The 16,609-nt window shown below is 39.8% G+C and overlaps 1 protein-coding gene across 2 annotated transcripts in view; it reads right to left on the bottom strand.

Annotated features, from left to right (window-relative positions):
- The window catches only part of LOC126412247 (phosphatidylinositol phosphatase PTPRQ-like), a 452,520-nt gene that overhangs the window by 122,558 nt on the left and 313,353 nt on the right, over positions 1-16,609 (bottom strand). For both annotated transcript variants that reach the window (XM_050081743.1, XM_050081744.1), the window contains one exon: positions 4,489-4,623. In XM_050081743.1, coding sequence (XP_049937700.1) covers positions 4,489-4,623 — 135 coding nt within the window. The remainder of the gene's footprint in view (positions 1-4,488; positions 4,624-16,609) is intronic.

Raw genomic sequence — 16,609 nt, 5'->3', positions numbered from 1 at the left:
AAAGATGATGTGACTTACCAAATGAAAGTGCTGGCAGGTCGACAGACACACAAACAAACACAAACATACACACAAAATTCTAGCTTTCGCAACCAACGGTTGCCTCGTCAGGAAAGAGGGAAGGAGAGGGAAAGATGAAAGGATTTGGGTTTTAAGGGAGAGGGTAAGGAGTCATTCCAGTCCCGGGAGCGGAAAGACTTACCTTAGGGGGAAAAAAGGACGGGTATACACTCGCACACACACACATATCCATCCACACATATACAGACACAAGCAGACATATTTAAAGACAAAGAGTTTGGGCACATCTCTGCCCAAACTCTTTGTCTTTAAATATGTCTGCTTGTGTCTGTATATGTGTGGATGGATATGTGTGTGTGTGCGAGTGTATACCCGTCCTTTTTTCCCCCTAAGGTAAGTCTTTCCGCTCCCGGGACTGGAATGACTCCTTACCCTCTCCCTTAAAACCCAAATCCTTTCATCTTTCCCTCTCCTTCCCTCTTTCCTGACGAGGCAACCGTTGGTTGCGAAAGCTAGAATTTTGTGTGTATGTTTGTGTTTGTTTGTGTGTCTGTCGACCTGCCAGCACTTTCATTTGGTAAGTCACATCATCTTTGTTTTTAGATATATATATATATATATATATATACACACACACACTCCTGGAAATGGAAAAAAGAACACATTGACACCGGTGTGTCAGACCCACCATACTTGCTCCGGACACTGCGAGAGGGCTGTACAAGCAATGATCACACGCACGGCACAGCGGACACACCAGGAACCGCGGTGTTGGCCGTCGAATGGCGCTAGCTGCGCAGCATTTGTGCACCGCCGCCGTCAGTGTCAGCCAGTTTGTCGTGGCATACGGAGCCCCATCGCAGTCTTTAACACTGGTAGCATGCCGAGACAGCGTGGACGTGAACCGTATGTGCAGTTGACGGACTTTGAGCGAGGGCATATAGTGGGCATGCGGGAGGCCGCGTGGACATACCGCCGAATTGCTCAACACGTGGGGCGTGAGGTCTCCACAGTACATCGATGTTGTCGCCAGTGGTCGGCGGAAGGTGCACGTGCCCGTCGACCTGGGACCGGACCGCAGCGACGCACGGATGCACGCCAAGACTGTAGGATCGTACGCAGTGCCGTAGCAGACCGCACTGCCACTTCCCAGCAAATTAGGGACACTGTTGCTCCTGGGATATCGGCGAGGACCATTCGCAACCGTCTCCATGAAGCTGGGCTACGGTCCCGCACACCGTTAGGCCGTCTTCCGCTCACGCCCCAACATCGTGCAGCCCACCTCCAGTGGTGTCGCGACAGGCATGATTGGAGGGACAAATGGAGATGTGTCGTCTTCAGCGATGAGAGTGGCTTCTGCCTTGGTGCCAATGATGGTCGTATGCGTGTTTGGCACCGTGCAGGTGAGCGCCACAATCAGGACTGCATACGACCGAGGCACACAGGGCCAACACCCGGCATCATGGTATGGGGAGCGATCTGCTACACTGGCCGTACACCACTGGTGATCGTCGAGGGGACACTGAATAGTGCACGGTACATCCAAACCGTCATCGAACCCATCGTTCTACCATTCCTAGACCGGCAAGGGAACTTGCTGTTCAAACAGGACAATGCAATTCTGCATGTATCCCGTGCCACCCAACGTGCTCTAGAAGGTGTAAGTCAACTACCCTGGCCAGCAAGATCTCCGGATCTGTCCCCCATTGAGCGTGTTTGGGACTGGATGAAGTGTCGTCTCACGCGGTCTGCACGTCCAGCACGAACGCTGGTCCAACTGAGGCGCCAGGTGGAAATGGCATGGCAAGCCGTTCCAAAGGACTACATCCAGCATCTCTACGATCGTCTCCATGGGAGAATAGCAGCCTGCATTGCTGTGGTTCTGTCAGTGTGATCGTGTGATGTATCTGACCCCAGGAATGTGTCAATAAATTTTCCCCTTCCTGGGACAATGAATTCACGGTGTTCTTATTTCAATTTCCAGGAGTGTGTGTCTATATATATATATATATATATATGTGTGGATGGATATGTGCGTGTGTGCGAGTGTATACCTGTCCTTTTTTCCCCCTAAGGTAAGTCTTTCCGCTCCCGGGATTGGAATGACTCCTTACCCTCTCCCTTAAAACCCACTTCCTTTCGTCTTCCCCTCTCCTTCCCTCTTTCCTGATGAGGCAACAGTTTGTTGCGAAAGCTTGAATTTTGTGTGTGTGTTTGTGTTTGTTTGTGTGTCTATCGACCTGCCAGCGCTTTTGTTCGGTAAGTCACCTCATCTTTGTTTTTTTTTTATATATATATATATATATATATATATATATATATATATATATATAATAGAGGGAAACATTCCACGTAGGAAATATATATCTAAAAACAAAGATGATGTGACTTACCAAATGAAAGTGCTGGCAGGTCGACAGACACACAAACATACACACAAAATTCAAGCTTTCGCAACAAACTGTTGCCTCATCAGGAAAGAGGGAAGGAGAGGGAAAGACAAAAGGATGTGGGTTTTAAGGGAGAGGGTAAGGAGTCATTCCAATCCCGGGAGCGGAAAGACTTACCTTAGGGGGAAAAAAGGACGGGTATACACTCGCACACACACACATATCCATCCACACATATACAGACACAAGCAGACAGAATGATACACTTTGTGTTTGTGTGCAACAAAGAAACTGGTCTGATTATGTTGGGTTTCTGTCAGTCATACTACGCTACAATCATGTCATACTCAATTGTCTGATATAAAACTGAAAAAAAATATATCACAAAATTTCTGGTGGGGCCAGGCCCCTCTAGTCCTGTAGAATGAACTGCTCCTGCTATGTGGAATGTCTATTGTAGCATCATCAGAAGGCACTACTTCTTTAGCAGATTGTGTGCTTTGCCCTCCACTTTTTGGTGGTCTCCTTTATTGTTTGGAAACAGATGTCTTTGATTTGTGCTTAAGATCTGTATAGAATGGTTGGTAAATTGAAGGCACAAATGAAAGTAACTGCTGCAGGTTCTGTGCTGTTAAGGGCATTTGTGACAGCATATTTAACATCATTATTGCAGAACTTGGGTATCCTGGTTTTGATTGTCAAAATTCATGTCATCATTGATGGTAGACTCATAAAATCCTCTATATAGGAATGGCCTGAAATGAGGAACTTCTGGCCAGTGCGCTTCAGTGGGGTGTGATTTATGATGTCATCATGATTGTAATGATGTTTTCATTCTTGTTCTACCCCCTAAATTAACATTAAAAGCAATGAGGGTTGTTACAGACTGGGAAAGTCATTGTACATGCTTCATCAAACCATCACTACTAGCACTTCCACTGTCTGTCTGTCCATATTTACATTCTTCTTAATATGTTCACCTTCTTCCATCCTTCTGTTTTAAGGCTTTGAATGCAAGAACAGCTTCTAATATGCCAGATTATAATGTATCAAATCACCTGACCACAATAGTTTACAAAACATTTGGAGCTAAAGAGATGTATGGGGACTTGCATCTCTTTGTAGCCAAAAAGAAAATATTTTTTGTTAAACAGTTCTTCAGACAACCACTAGCAAGCAGCTCAAATTAACTCATACACCTATATCCTTCCACTACATTATGGTGCACATGTTTCCAAATATTCAGTTTTGTAAATTACAGTTCTTTGCTTCTAACCACCTCCACTGACAATTAACATCAACATTCAGAGAGGTTCGCATTGTATGTGGAACAGATATAGGTCTAAATAAATAAAATACACTCAACGAAAAGGCAACCACTCTAAAGGGAAAAAATATATAAAAATAAGAAAAGTCAATGTAATAATATTGTGAAAAGGAAAGTTGCTACTCACCATATAGCAAAGATGTTGAGTCAGACATGGGCACAACAAAAAGACTTTCACAAACACAGTTTTTGGCCAGTAAGACCTTCATCTGAATTAGATGACAAACACACTCATACATACACAAATGCAACTCACACACACATGACTGCCAATGTAGTATGTGTTTTGTCTAGTATTTATATGAGTACACTAACAATTTATAAAAAGGATAAGCTACCTACATGGAATGATGCTGAACACTAATCTGCAATGGGCGCCATTACTTCTGATGTTACTAATGGGGATTTCCATCATACCACCCTAGGAAATCAAGCAATTTCATAAACAGCCTTCATTCTGTGCAATGCCTTACTCAACTATACACATTTAATTTGAGTGATGCTGTTTCGTTTCTGCATTTAGCAAATCTGTTTTATCCTAAAGCAATGAATTACAAACTTAAAGATGGGTCAGAAAGATTATTTAGTCTAAGATGTCCAGAGATTTTAAATGCTCTATGACTGGCATGTATTGAGAAGAAGATCTTATTCCTAGTGAATAAACAAAACCATATATATACCATATCATGTAAATAACAAAATTTCCACTCATTCAAAGCTAAATAGTAATAATAATTTAAGGATTCTAACCTTTCCTTGCTCTTCTAACTGAGTGACCATCACTATTATGGTCACATCATACTGGTAGACCATGAGCCAGAAATCCTTTACAGTTTCTTCCTTAGGACCTTGTGTTGCTATGTACTCAATGTTTTTACTATATCCCTGCAAGGAAAAATATCATGATTAGTATTAACTCAGTAGTAGGTGTTCTATTCCAGGAAATGAAGAACCAAAGACATGACATTGCATTTTTAATGACATTTTACTAATCCATTCATATTATAAAAATGTAAGTATGTCTGTATGTATGGACGGACGATGTGTGGCTATAAATTAATGGGACTAATACTGTCACTAAACTGTCAAAGATGGACAACCAATAGCTGGTAGCATGAAACCTTCTCAGTTGAATGCTGCATTTCTGGTATCAAAATTAAATATCTCAAAACTAAGACTGACAGATGAGAGCGGCAAATTGTATGTTTATTGTGAAAGCTGTAGGAATTTTATGTAGATGTTGTACAGAAGTTTTGAAATAGCTCAAAAAGCTGCTAACAGATGGTGCTGTAATCATGATACATTGTTCCTATCGGTAGTGTGTCACAGATCACAGCAAGCAGTTGAAATATGAAAGGAAGTTAGTGTAGTCAAGGAAGAGGTTGAAACAATGTATTCCACTGAAAAATATGCTGTTCTGGTAATGGAATACCACAGCTTAGACCACAGTCCTACAACGACAAGGTACCATTTTCAAACTTGATTTAATGTTCCAAAGCGATGTGACATGAAAAACATTCACAAGCTGTTCACCAAATTCCAATGCACAGGCAGTATGGCTGATGATCTAATGGGAAATGTTGGCTCCAGGTAAACTAGTTATTCCTGAAAATGTTGGAATGATTTCTAAAGTTATTCAGAAAAATGAAAGGAAATACCTCTGAAGAATTGCAGTGCAGACTGGTTTGAAGTGCTCCAGCACACAGAAAATACTGAAATAGAGCTACACCTTTCCATTCAAAATCCAAAGCCACCAGGCCATATCTATATAAGCTGTGCAACAGATAGCTGAATCTGTAAACCAGATTCTCATAATGACTGATAAAGAAGGATTTGATGTTGGCTGCATCTAGTTCACAGATGCACACTAGAGTCATGAATCAACAAAACTTTTGATTGTGTGGTTCTGAAAATCTCCATTTGTGTGAATCAGAAACATTGTACCACGGTATTCTCCCAAAGTTAGTGTTATGGCTGCAGTATGCAACAGAGGCATTATTGGCCCTTTTTGTGCAAAAAATAATTACTAGTGAACAATTTGGGAACAATTTCTAGGATTGACCAGACACTAAGTGGTTCCCACAAATTGAGGCCAGACCTCATCACACCAAACAGGTGTTTCAATTTCTTAATACGTACTTTGGGAGTAGTTGTTACATTGGATTATCACAAATTTACTGGTGCAGGTATGACCTGGCTTCCCGAGTCCTTGTGACTACTTTTTGTGGGATACATTGAAAGTCACTGTCTACCAGAACCATCTCACCACAAAGTATGAGCTTCAATCAGCAATCTCTGTGACATCTGAATTCATTTCCATTGAGACATCACATTATGTGGTGTCAAATTTCATTGCTCACTACATGAACATCATACCACTAGTGGTGGACATTTTGAAAGGAGTGTGATGTGATTGCAAAGACTGCTTGCAGAGGATGCATTTCATTGTGTACACTGATACTGAATGAGCTGTTCAGCATACAATGTTATGTGTCAACAGCTTTTCAAATTATTTTGATCCTTCTGCATAGCTTTTGTGTAAAATTTCTATAGATATTTACAATAAACATACCATTTGATGAACTCACCTATTGGTCTTAGTTTATGATATATTTAATCCTGAAATCAGGGACTCCTTCACTGGATACCCTGTATAATAAATGAGAGTTTATATACCAGTAACACATACAGCACATGCCAGTTTTATTCCAGTTATAAATAACAAACTGATGCCTTTAAAATAAAATAGGTATATTCCATGATGCACAACAGTTGTGTAAGTCAAGAGCAGTATACGTAGAACAAGAAATTTGCAGACATTGCCACTAATATCTATAATGGAAGTATAGGAAGAAAAGTTCTGATAGGCTAGAATTTAAATAATTTACGAGTAAAGGCATTGGTAGGCACACACAGGAAAGAATGAAAGCTTGTCAGCTTTCAGAAGAAAACCTTTGACAACTTACAACACATCCACACACACACACACACCCACATCCACACACACACACACACACACACACACACACACACACACACACACACACACACACACACACACACACGTGCACACAAGAACTCCTGGCTCAACACAATGTATGATGAGATGGCACAATGTATAGGGGTAAAACACACACACACTCTCTCTCTCTCTCTCTCTCTCTCTCTCTCTCTCTCTCTCTCTCTCTGTGTGTGTGTGTGTGTGTGTGTGTGTGTGTGTGTGTGTGTGGGAGTGGCCTCCTTGATTCCTAAATTATTTCCATTTATAATTCAAAAGATTTCAAAATGAAATTACAATAACAAAGAGATAATCTTGTTGCTGGTTAATGGATACCAACAGAATCTGCATAAGAGCAAAAATGAGAAAGGGATTAGAAGAAACAGGAATGTTTAGAGACAAAGTGAATACATGCCCAAATCACTGGATCAAAAGGCATACAGCAGACCAGCAAGCTAAGACAATAAAAATACACTCCTGGAAATTGAAATAAGAACACCGTGAATTCATTGTCCCAGGAAGGGGAAACTTTATTGACACATTCCTGGGGTCAGATACATCACATGATCACACTGACACAACCACAGGCACATAGACACAGGCAACAGAGCTTGCACAATGTCGGCACTAGTACAGTGTATATCCACCTTTCACAGCAATGCAGGCTGCTACTCTCCCATGGAGACGATCGTAGAGATGCTGGATGTAGTCCTGTGGAACGGCTTGCCATGCCATTTCCACCTGGCGCCTCAGTTGGACCAGCGTTCGTGCTGGACGTGCAGACCGCGTGAGACGACGCTTCATCCAGTCCCAAACATGCTCAATGGGGGACAGATCCGGAAATCTTGCTGGCCAGGGTAGTTGACTTACACCTTCTAGAGCACGTTGGATGGAACGGGATACATGCGGACGTGCATTGTCCTGTTGGAACAGCAAGTTCCCTTGCCGGTCTAGGAATGGTAGAACGATGGGTTCGATGACGGTTTGGATGTACCGTGCACTATTCAGTGTCCCCTCGACGATCACCAGTGGTGTACGGCCAGTGTAGGAGATCGCTCCCCACACCATGATGCCGGGTGTTGGCGCTGTGTGCCTCAGTCGTATGCAGTCCCGATTGTGGCGCTCACCTGCACGGCGCCAAACACGCATACGACCATCATTGGCACCAAGGCAGAAGCGACTCTCATCGCTGAAGACGACACGTCTCCATTCGTCCCTCCATTCACGCCTGTCGCGACACCACTGGAGGCGGACTGCACGATGTTGGGTCGTGAGCGGAAGACGGCCTAACGGTGTGCGGGACCGTAGCCCAGCTTCATGGAGATGGTTGCGAATGGTCCTCGCCGATACCCCAGGAGCAACAGTGTCCCTAATTTGCTGGGAAGTGGCGGTGCGGTCCACTACGGCACTGCGTAGGATCCTACGGTCTTGGCGTGCATCCGTGCGTCGCTGCGGTCCGGTCCCAAGTCGACGGGCACGTGCACCTTCCGCCGACCACTGGCGACAACATCGATGTACTGTGGAGACCTCACACCCCACGTGTTGAGCAATTCGGCGGTACGTCCACCCGGCCTCCCCCATGCCCACTATACGCCCTCGCTCAAAGTCCGTCAACTGCACATACGGTTCACGTCCACACTGTCGCGGCACGCTACCAGTGTTAAAGACTGCGATGGAGCTCCGTATGCCACAGCAAACTGGCTGACACTGACGGCGGTGGTGCACAAATGCTGCGCAGCTAGCGCCATTCGACGGCCAACACCGCGGTTCCTGGTGTGTCCGCTGTGCCGTGCGTGTGATCATTGCTTGTACAGCCCTCTCGCAGTGTCCGGAGCAAGTATGGTGGGTCTGACACACCAGTGTCAATGTGTTCTTTTTTCCATTTCCAGGAGTGTATATAAATCAAACTAACCAACAAATGAGAAGCATAGATAAATGCCATAGAAAAAAACACCAAAATAAATAAAAAGATGAAAAGACAATACAGAAAGGCAAACACCAGCTGACAATTGGAAGCAAATGTCAGAAGTGATAAAAGAGGAGGCAGGAACTTGATGTAAGATATTCAGTACAGAAATGAAAGGGTGTACACAACAAGAGGAGTATGGTAATTAACATAAAATGACATCAGATAGGTATTAAGAAACAGGCATGTCCTGTAAAATATGTTCCAATCTGCAATGTTTCAATGCAGTAACATAAAGGAATGAAATTACCAACAGTGAGAAACAGGCACTATGTGCTTGGCTGAAATGTTTCAGAACAACAAGATAACATATGTTATCAGTACATATACTGTCGATTTGTCCTTTGCAACTGCTTGGTTGTCATTCCATTTGGTTGTGATTCCATACCCATTTTTTTTTTTTATTCAGATCAAATCATAGGTGATCTCCCTTTGATGAAATAGATCTTCCAAATCATTAAAATGACAGTGGTAGAAAGGAGCGTGGACTGTTGTCAAAAAAGCTGAACATTATTTGGATATCAGTTTATTAATGGAGAAGATTCATGAAAACTGATCAGTGCCATATACTAGCTATGTGGAACCACTTCTTGACTTTCTGCCTCAGGAAAGCTACTCTAACTTCTCATGTAAAACCTGTGTTAGTCAGACTTCTATACCACATACTTCCTGGCAACACATGATAAGCTTCCATTGCACACATACTAAGCACACAATAATGTGACAAACAATTTAAGTAATTTAATGTACTCAGAATGCAAAATAACCTGAATGTAAATAAGTGAGGAAAATGATTAAATTAGTAACTTGTTGCTATCTGCATCAGCTACCAGTACTCATATGACAGAACTGTTCAAAGACAGTTAGTGGTACAACTTCCGTAAATATGTGTGTGTGTGTGTGTGTGTGTGTGTGTGTGTGTGTGTGTGTGTGTGTGTGTGTGTATGTGTGTGTGTTTATATATTGTAATAATTTCAATGTTTTAATGAATGAATGAGACTTGCATGCATGTACTAAATGTTTCCTGTCCAAATTATTTATGTCATTTAGTTAGATAATCCACTAATAACGGTAATATCACAGTTCTGCTGGTTAGCAATCTGCCTTAGCCTTTTGACCCAATTAACAAAATATGTGACCTTTGTGCTATTATAATATCAACAGCTTACACAGCTTAAAAAGTAATACAAATTGTTCAGTGGAAACAACCATTCTTTCCATGCTCCATACCTGAATGGAATGGCAAGAAATCTTAATAACTGGTGCAATTGGATGTACCCTGTGGTACATCAGCTTCCTGTACATCCTTCCAACAACAGTGTGGAAAACAAAATGAACAAGAAAGAAGAACAAAAATACAATGCCACTGATGATTCTAATTTAAACTAAAGGTATATGATGCTGTAAATATGACTCCAAATTATAAAATCATGAATATGCCTGATCTAAAAATTTAACACCATAATGTACATTCCCTGTGTAATAAGATCGATGAAATTAACGTACTGTTAACAGACGAACTTAAAGATATCTCAGTGTTATTCATTACTGAGCACTGGCTTAACTCAGAATTCATCCAGAATACGAAAATAAACAAATTCATTTTGGCTTCTTACTACTGCAGGTAAAACAGCATGCAGGATGGGGTGGCAATCTACACAAAGGAAAAATGTATATTTTATTACCCTATCTGACTTAACTAGAACAAATGTCGAAAAGGATTATGAAATTGCAGCTACAAAAATTACTCACTTCAACCTGGTTATTGCTACAGTTTACTGATCACCATCTGGAAATTTTGAACTTTTCTTAAACAAAATGGAGTCATTGCTAGATAAAGTAAATAAAATGGATTGTGTGTTGATAATCTGTGGTGACTTCAATATTGATTTCCTCACAAGTAGTGGAAATAGAGAGACCCTTTTGAATCTTGCAACATCCTATAATTTAAGGGCTGAAGTAAAAGCTGCTATCTAAGTAACAGAAACTTGCCAAACAGCTCTAGATCAGTTTCTAGTCTAGAAGAGTTTATAGAACACTCACCAAAAATTTTCAGTGCTGGTTTTAGTGACCATCTTGCTCAAATATTAAGCACAAAAGTAAAATGCAGTATTATTAGCAACATGTTTTTAAGAACCTCATGTAGAAGTTATAATGAGGATACTGTAAACTACTTCAACAGCTTATTACAGAAAGAAAAACGGTCAGAAGTGTGCAAAATTAATCATACAAATGAATAATTCAACACTTTCATTGACACATTAACTCAATTGTTTCAAATTGCATTCCCACTGAAAACTGTAACAATACAGGGGAACTCTAGAACAAACAGCTGGATCACAAGGGGAATGGGGGTTCATGCCAGAAGAAATATGTAACTCAAAGGATTCCTTACCTGAAGTATGTGCATACTATAAAAAATACTCCAAAATATTAAGGAAAGTAATAAAAGTAGCAAAACTAATGCATAATGATGAATAAATTTATAATTCAGCTAATAAATCAAAGGCTATGTTGAGTGTTACAAAAAAAAAAAAAAAAAAAAAAAAAAAGAATCTGGCAATACAGACAATCTTGCAAAAAGTAACAAACCCCTTAAAAGTAGCCAACACATTTAACAATTTTTTCACATGTGTTGCTGATAATAAGTCACAATCAAACTTTAAGAGCACCCAGGCAAATGAATATGAAATAAGTGCATATCGAGGATCAATGTACATCAGTTCTGTTTCACAAAATGAAGTAGCTAAAGCAATGAAAGGACTAAAGAATTCCAACCCTGCAGGCAGTGATGTTATACCTGCAATAATATTAATGAAGAGTGCATCAAACCTAATTTAAATACTCACTCACTTATGTGACTGCTCACTTCAGTCAGGCACTTTCCCTGATGTATTGAAAATATCAAAAGTTAATCCAGTATACTAAAAAGGTGAGAAAGCTAATGTAAATAACTACAGACCCATCACAATTTCCTCACATCTCTGATGTATTTAAAATGGTTGTGTACGACAAACTTGTGAAATTTATAAATAAAAACAGCATTCTATGTCATGAAAAACATGGATTCAGAAATAAGGCGTCAATGGCAAGTGTTACTTATAAGTGCAAATCCATCCTAAACCTGATGGACAAAAAGCAGGAATGAACAGGAGTATTTATTGACTTGTCAAAAGCTTTTGACATGGTGGATCATAAAATTCTGCTATAAGAGCTTGAAAGGTATGATACTTGAGGTCTGTCCAAAAAATGGATCAGCTCCTTCCTGACTGATCATAAGCAAACAGTGTGCATCAAGCACACAAATATCGAACTAAAAACTGTGTCTGAACACTTATCTGACTATAAACAAATTAAAAGTGGTGTACCATAATGATCAGTAATGGGACTCCATCTGTTCCTGCTGTACATAAATGATCTAAACTGAAATGTTAATGCACATAAAACAATCATATTTGCAGATGATACCACAATTCTACTAAAAGGCGACAGCAATGAACAGTTACAGCAGTCAGTAACTGGGCAAAGAATAATAAGGTTGTAATAAACAGTAAAAAACCATTTCACTAAAATTCCACAATTCTCCTAACAAGAACATGTTTATCCCATTGGTCTCTATCAATGATGAACTAGTTGGTAACAATACTGAAACCAAATTCTTAGGACTTTGGCTGCATAGCAATGTCAAATGGAATAAGCATATTGAATATCTCAATGCAGAACTGAGCAAAACATGTCACCTTCTTTGCTCACTAAAATCATGCTGTAGTGAGAAAAAAGCAATGAATGCATATCATGCCTACTTTCATTCTCGTATTAGATATGGGGTCACTTTCTGAGAAAATGCTAAAACAGTTAATAGCACTTTTAAACTACAGAAAAGGGCCATTAGAATCTTGTTTGGGGGCAAGACTTGTAAACCTCTGTTTAAGAAATCTGGTATTCCTCCACTACCATGTGCATACATTATGAAAACCCTTTTATTCTTTGTAATAAATTAATAGGTAAGGACTGCAGACTGAAAAAAACTGTGATATACAAGATCATTTTACCAGACAAAACAGAAACTTACATATAACCCAAATCAGCACAGATCTGTGCCAAAAAGATACTATTCACATGGTAGTTAAGCTTTATAACAAACTTCCTGAAAACATAAAAGATATTACTGAGGACAGTACCTTTGGAAAATCCCTAAATCATATTGACAGCATCACTGCTTTTACTCCATTGAAGAATATTTAAATTTGTGAAGTGTGTTATATAGGCCTAAATACTTACGTATAGAGTATATTACTGTAACCTTAAATACTTATGCCTAGAAATGACTTTCAGCTGCATATTTATAATTGACATGTCCAATGTCTTATGCATAAGCTGCTTTGTAGGCAACAGGACCAATAAATACAACAATAACATCAACAACAACAACAACAACAGCCTCATGGTGGTTTGCAGTGTATAGATGTTGTTTTATGAAGGTGTAAGCATAATGTGACAATAAACTGACTGTTAATTTTCAACACAGACAAAAATGTAGAGGAGCTATCAATCTAATATTACTAATATAATGTAATTTTTTATCTATCCAATTACATTATGTTATCAAAAATTGATTATTTTTGTTGTTATAAATCTAATATTTTTCAAGAAATGTAACAGACTGTATTGCTGCCAGCTGACATCACTACTGAAATAAAATAACTGATAACTGGCATTATATTACTGCTGACTGATATTGTGCCACTACCCAGAGGATGCTGGTCATCAGGAGTGCCCTCTGATGGGACTACACCAAAATTCAGCACATAAGCTGGCCCAGAGCCAGTCTAAGTCAGATGCTACACAATATGGGGAGTATGCAGCAAGTGTGTTACTGGTTTGACACTGGTGTCAATATTGTGGACTTTATTTGCCATAGGTGGAACTTTGATATGATGTGGACTGGATTTTGCTCTGGAATACAGATTTAAGCTAGCTTGTACTCTTTCTGAGGAGCATCCTTTATGTATCTCCTGAAGTACATAAACCGGGCCAAGTACCCATCAGCATGTGTGTAACTTGCTGTTACTGAACAGATAATTATGAGTCATACAACATTATAATGGATGGGAAACATGTGACATGGTTCAACAAATTCATTAGAAAATTCTGAACAAAGCAAAGAAAGCTCCATTACAGATTTAAATAATCTATAGTCTTACTGGAAAACAGAACTAAACAGAAACTAAATAAGGTTATGTCCCTTAGTTCAATATTATCTGAAGATTGAGGCTTGTGATAAGTGCCTGAAAATGACCAATGGTCAAAATTAGCTAATAGTACAGACAATAAATTGATTACAGTCTGCATGGACCATTTTTTTCATTCTTATGAGAGAAGTGGCCAATGTAAAAAAAGTATATATTTTTTATCTTTAGCCTTCTATAAAATTACATTGTAAGGTAATAAACTTATCATTTTATGAAAGAATATGTAATACTACCAACTTGCACAAAGCCAAAAGTCTTGTAATGATTTGTGTGGAAGGAACTTAAAGCAGATTTCTTGCCCCAGAACTTCTTTTAATTCCCATAAATGCTAGTAACCTTTGATTTTACACAAACTCAGTTAATGAATAGAAACTGTATATGCATGCATTCATTGAACATGCAGGTAAGAAAATCAGGTAATGTAGATAGAAGTGGGCCATTGATCATAAAAACTAATTAATTGGTGAGCAGTACTGATGTGGCAATTAGGAAAAATATGTATATCACAATGATGATACTTGTGCTTTCATGACTGACAACACCAATGTAGAAAAAAAGAAAGAAAGTTACTAGCTGATTATAATATAAGGGGCATTCAAAAAGAAACAAGCCGGGGGCATAATTACAGAAACTCATACCTATATTTTAGAAGTATTGATCCTGGCTGTTGAGACACTTCTCCCACTGTGACACAAGGCAGTTAATGGCTGTCTCATAAAATTCCCGGTGCTGCGATGCTAACCAGTTCCACCAGTACAGCTGGATGTCGATGTCTGAGATGAATCATTTGCCCCTCAGAGCCTTTTTAAGGGGACCAAAAATGATATAATCACAGAGAGAGAGAGGTCTGTAGTGTATAGTGGGTGGCCGAGAACCTCCCATTAGAATTTCTGCTGGAGTGCCACGACTGTGTGTCTGTATGAGGCTTTGCATTGTCGTGAAGCAGAATGACCCCACGGGTGAGATTGTCAGATCATTTTGATTTGTTCGCTTGTTGAAGTATGGTCAAGGTTTGTGAGTAATTCTGGGCATTCACTGTTGTCCTGTGCTGCAGGAAGTGAATCAGAAGGGGCCATCTTGACCAAAGAAGAATGTCAGTATTGGGACAAACGATTCACCTCGGACGATGACATCCAGCTGTACGTACAGAACTGGTTAACATCGCAGCCCCAGGAATATTATGAGACAGCCATTCACCACCATGTCTCAAAGTGGGACAAGTGTCCAACAGCCAGGGTTGATACTTCTAACATACAGGTAATGGTTTCCGTACTATTGCCTCCGGCTTGTTTCTTTTTGAATGCCCCATATAACTGATGGTGAATTTAATTTATCTATGAAAGTTGTTCAAATCTATTCACCAAGCAGGAGAAGCACTCACATATAAAAGAGGGTTATAGTTAGGCAAGCCTTCAGAGCCAGTTGCTCCTTCTTCAGGCAGAAGGGTTGAAGGGGAAGGAAGGGGGCTGAAGGAAAAGAACTGGAAAGTTCTATGAAAATGGGTACATTATGGGAAAGTCACCCAGAACTGCAGGTCAGGGAGACTTATTGGACAGGATGAGTCACATCCCATCCGGTAAGTCTCCCCTGACCCATGGTTCTGGATGACTTTCCCAAAATCTACCCTTTTCTTAGATCTCTCCAGTCCTTTTCCTTCACCCCTCTTCCTACCCCTTCAACCCTTCTGCCTGAAGAATGAGCCACTGGCTCCAAAGGCTTACCTAACTATAACCTTCTTTTATGTGTGTGTTCTGCTGAGACTTGGTGAGTACATTCTTTTATTTTTCCAGTTACATGATATTGTCAAAAAATGATTGTTTTGTTGTTACAAAGTTGTTCAAATGCTACTCACAAGATATGGAAGGTAACACACACATAGTGACAACTACATTTAAAATTAGAATGTGATATGTTCCTGAATTTTCAGTGAGTATGATTATAATTACTGTTCATATGAATCCTTCATGATGCAAGAAAACTTATTTTCTATATTACATTTATATCATCATTATAGGCATATTTGGGTGCAAGAGGTGAATCAATTAAGAATGGGGACAGGGGGGAGAGGGGGGGGCAGGTGGAAGATTTAAGCTGATTGGTAGAATACTAAGAAAATGCAGTCCATCCTCCGCTCCCAAATGATATGCTGGACCTGAGTTTCTATGTTATTTCCTGTAGTAATTTACTTGTTGACAGGTTTCCAGAATGTTGTTGGACAGGAGAGAAAGGCCATCGGTGAATACTAGGCAGTTTAAAATTATACATATTTGAAAGTTTGTATTGATTTTCAAAAGTTTCCTGAGTTCTTGAAAGTTAAAAGCTTATTGAAAGATTCTATCATTTCTCTGTCCTCAGTTGTCAGCATTAATGTAAAGTTGGAGGGGGTGGAAGACAGTTGTATTGTCTTCCAAAAGTATTATAATAGCCCCTGAGATTTCTTCAGCAGAACTAGTCATCTTTTTCTGATATTGTCTTTTGATTATTATGATCAAATACTATAGAATATGATGATGGTCCTAAACCCATTTAGAATTGCAAGTGATTATAGAGTTGTAAGATATAGAGTAAAATTTGATACAATGCTAGAAGGAAGAGAGTCATCAGAGAGGATTTCAGAAAGATACACTATGAGAATTTACTTAAGTATAGTGAAGT

Source organism: Schistocerca serialis, chromosome 7 (genome assembly GCF_023864345.2).
Source record: "Schistocerca serialis cubense isolate TAMUIC-IGC-003099 chromosome 7, iqSchSeri2.2, whole genome shotgun sequence".
Taxonomy (NCBI): domain Eukaryota; kingdom Metazoa; phylum Arthropoda; class Insecta; order Orthoptera; family Acrididae; genus Schistocerca; species Schistocerca serialis.
The sequence above is the reverse complement of the archived record's forward strand: the minus strand, read 5'-3'. Positions and strand labels throughout refer to the sequence as shown.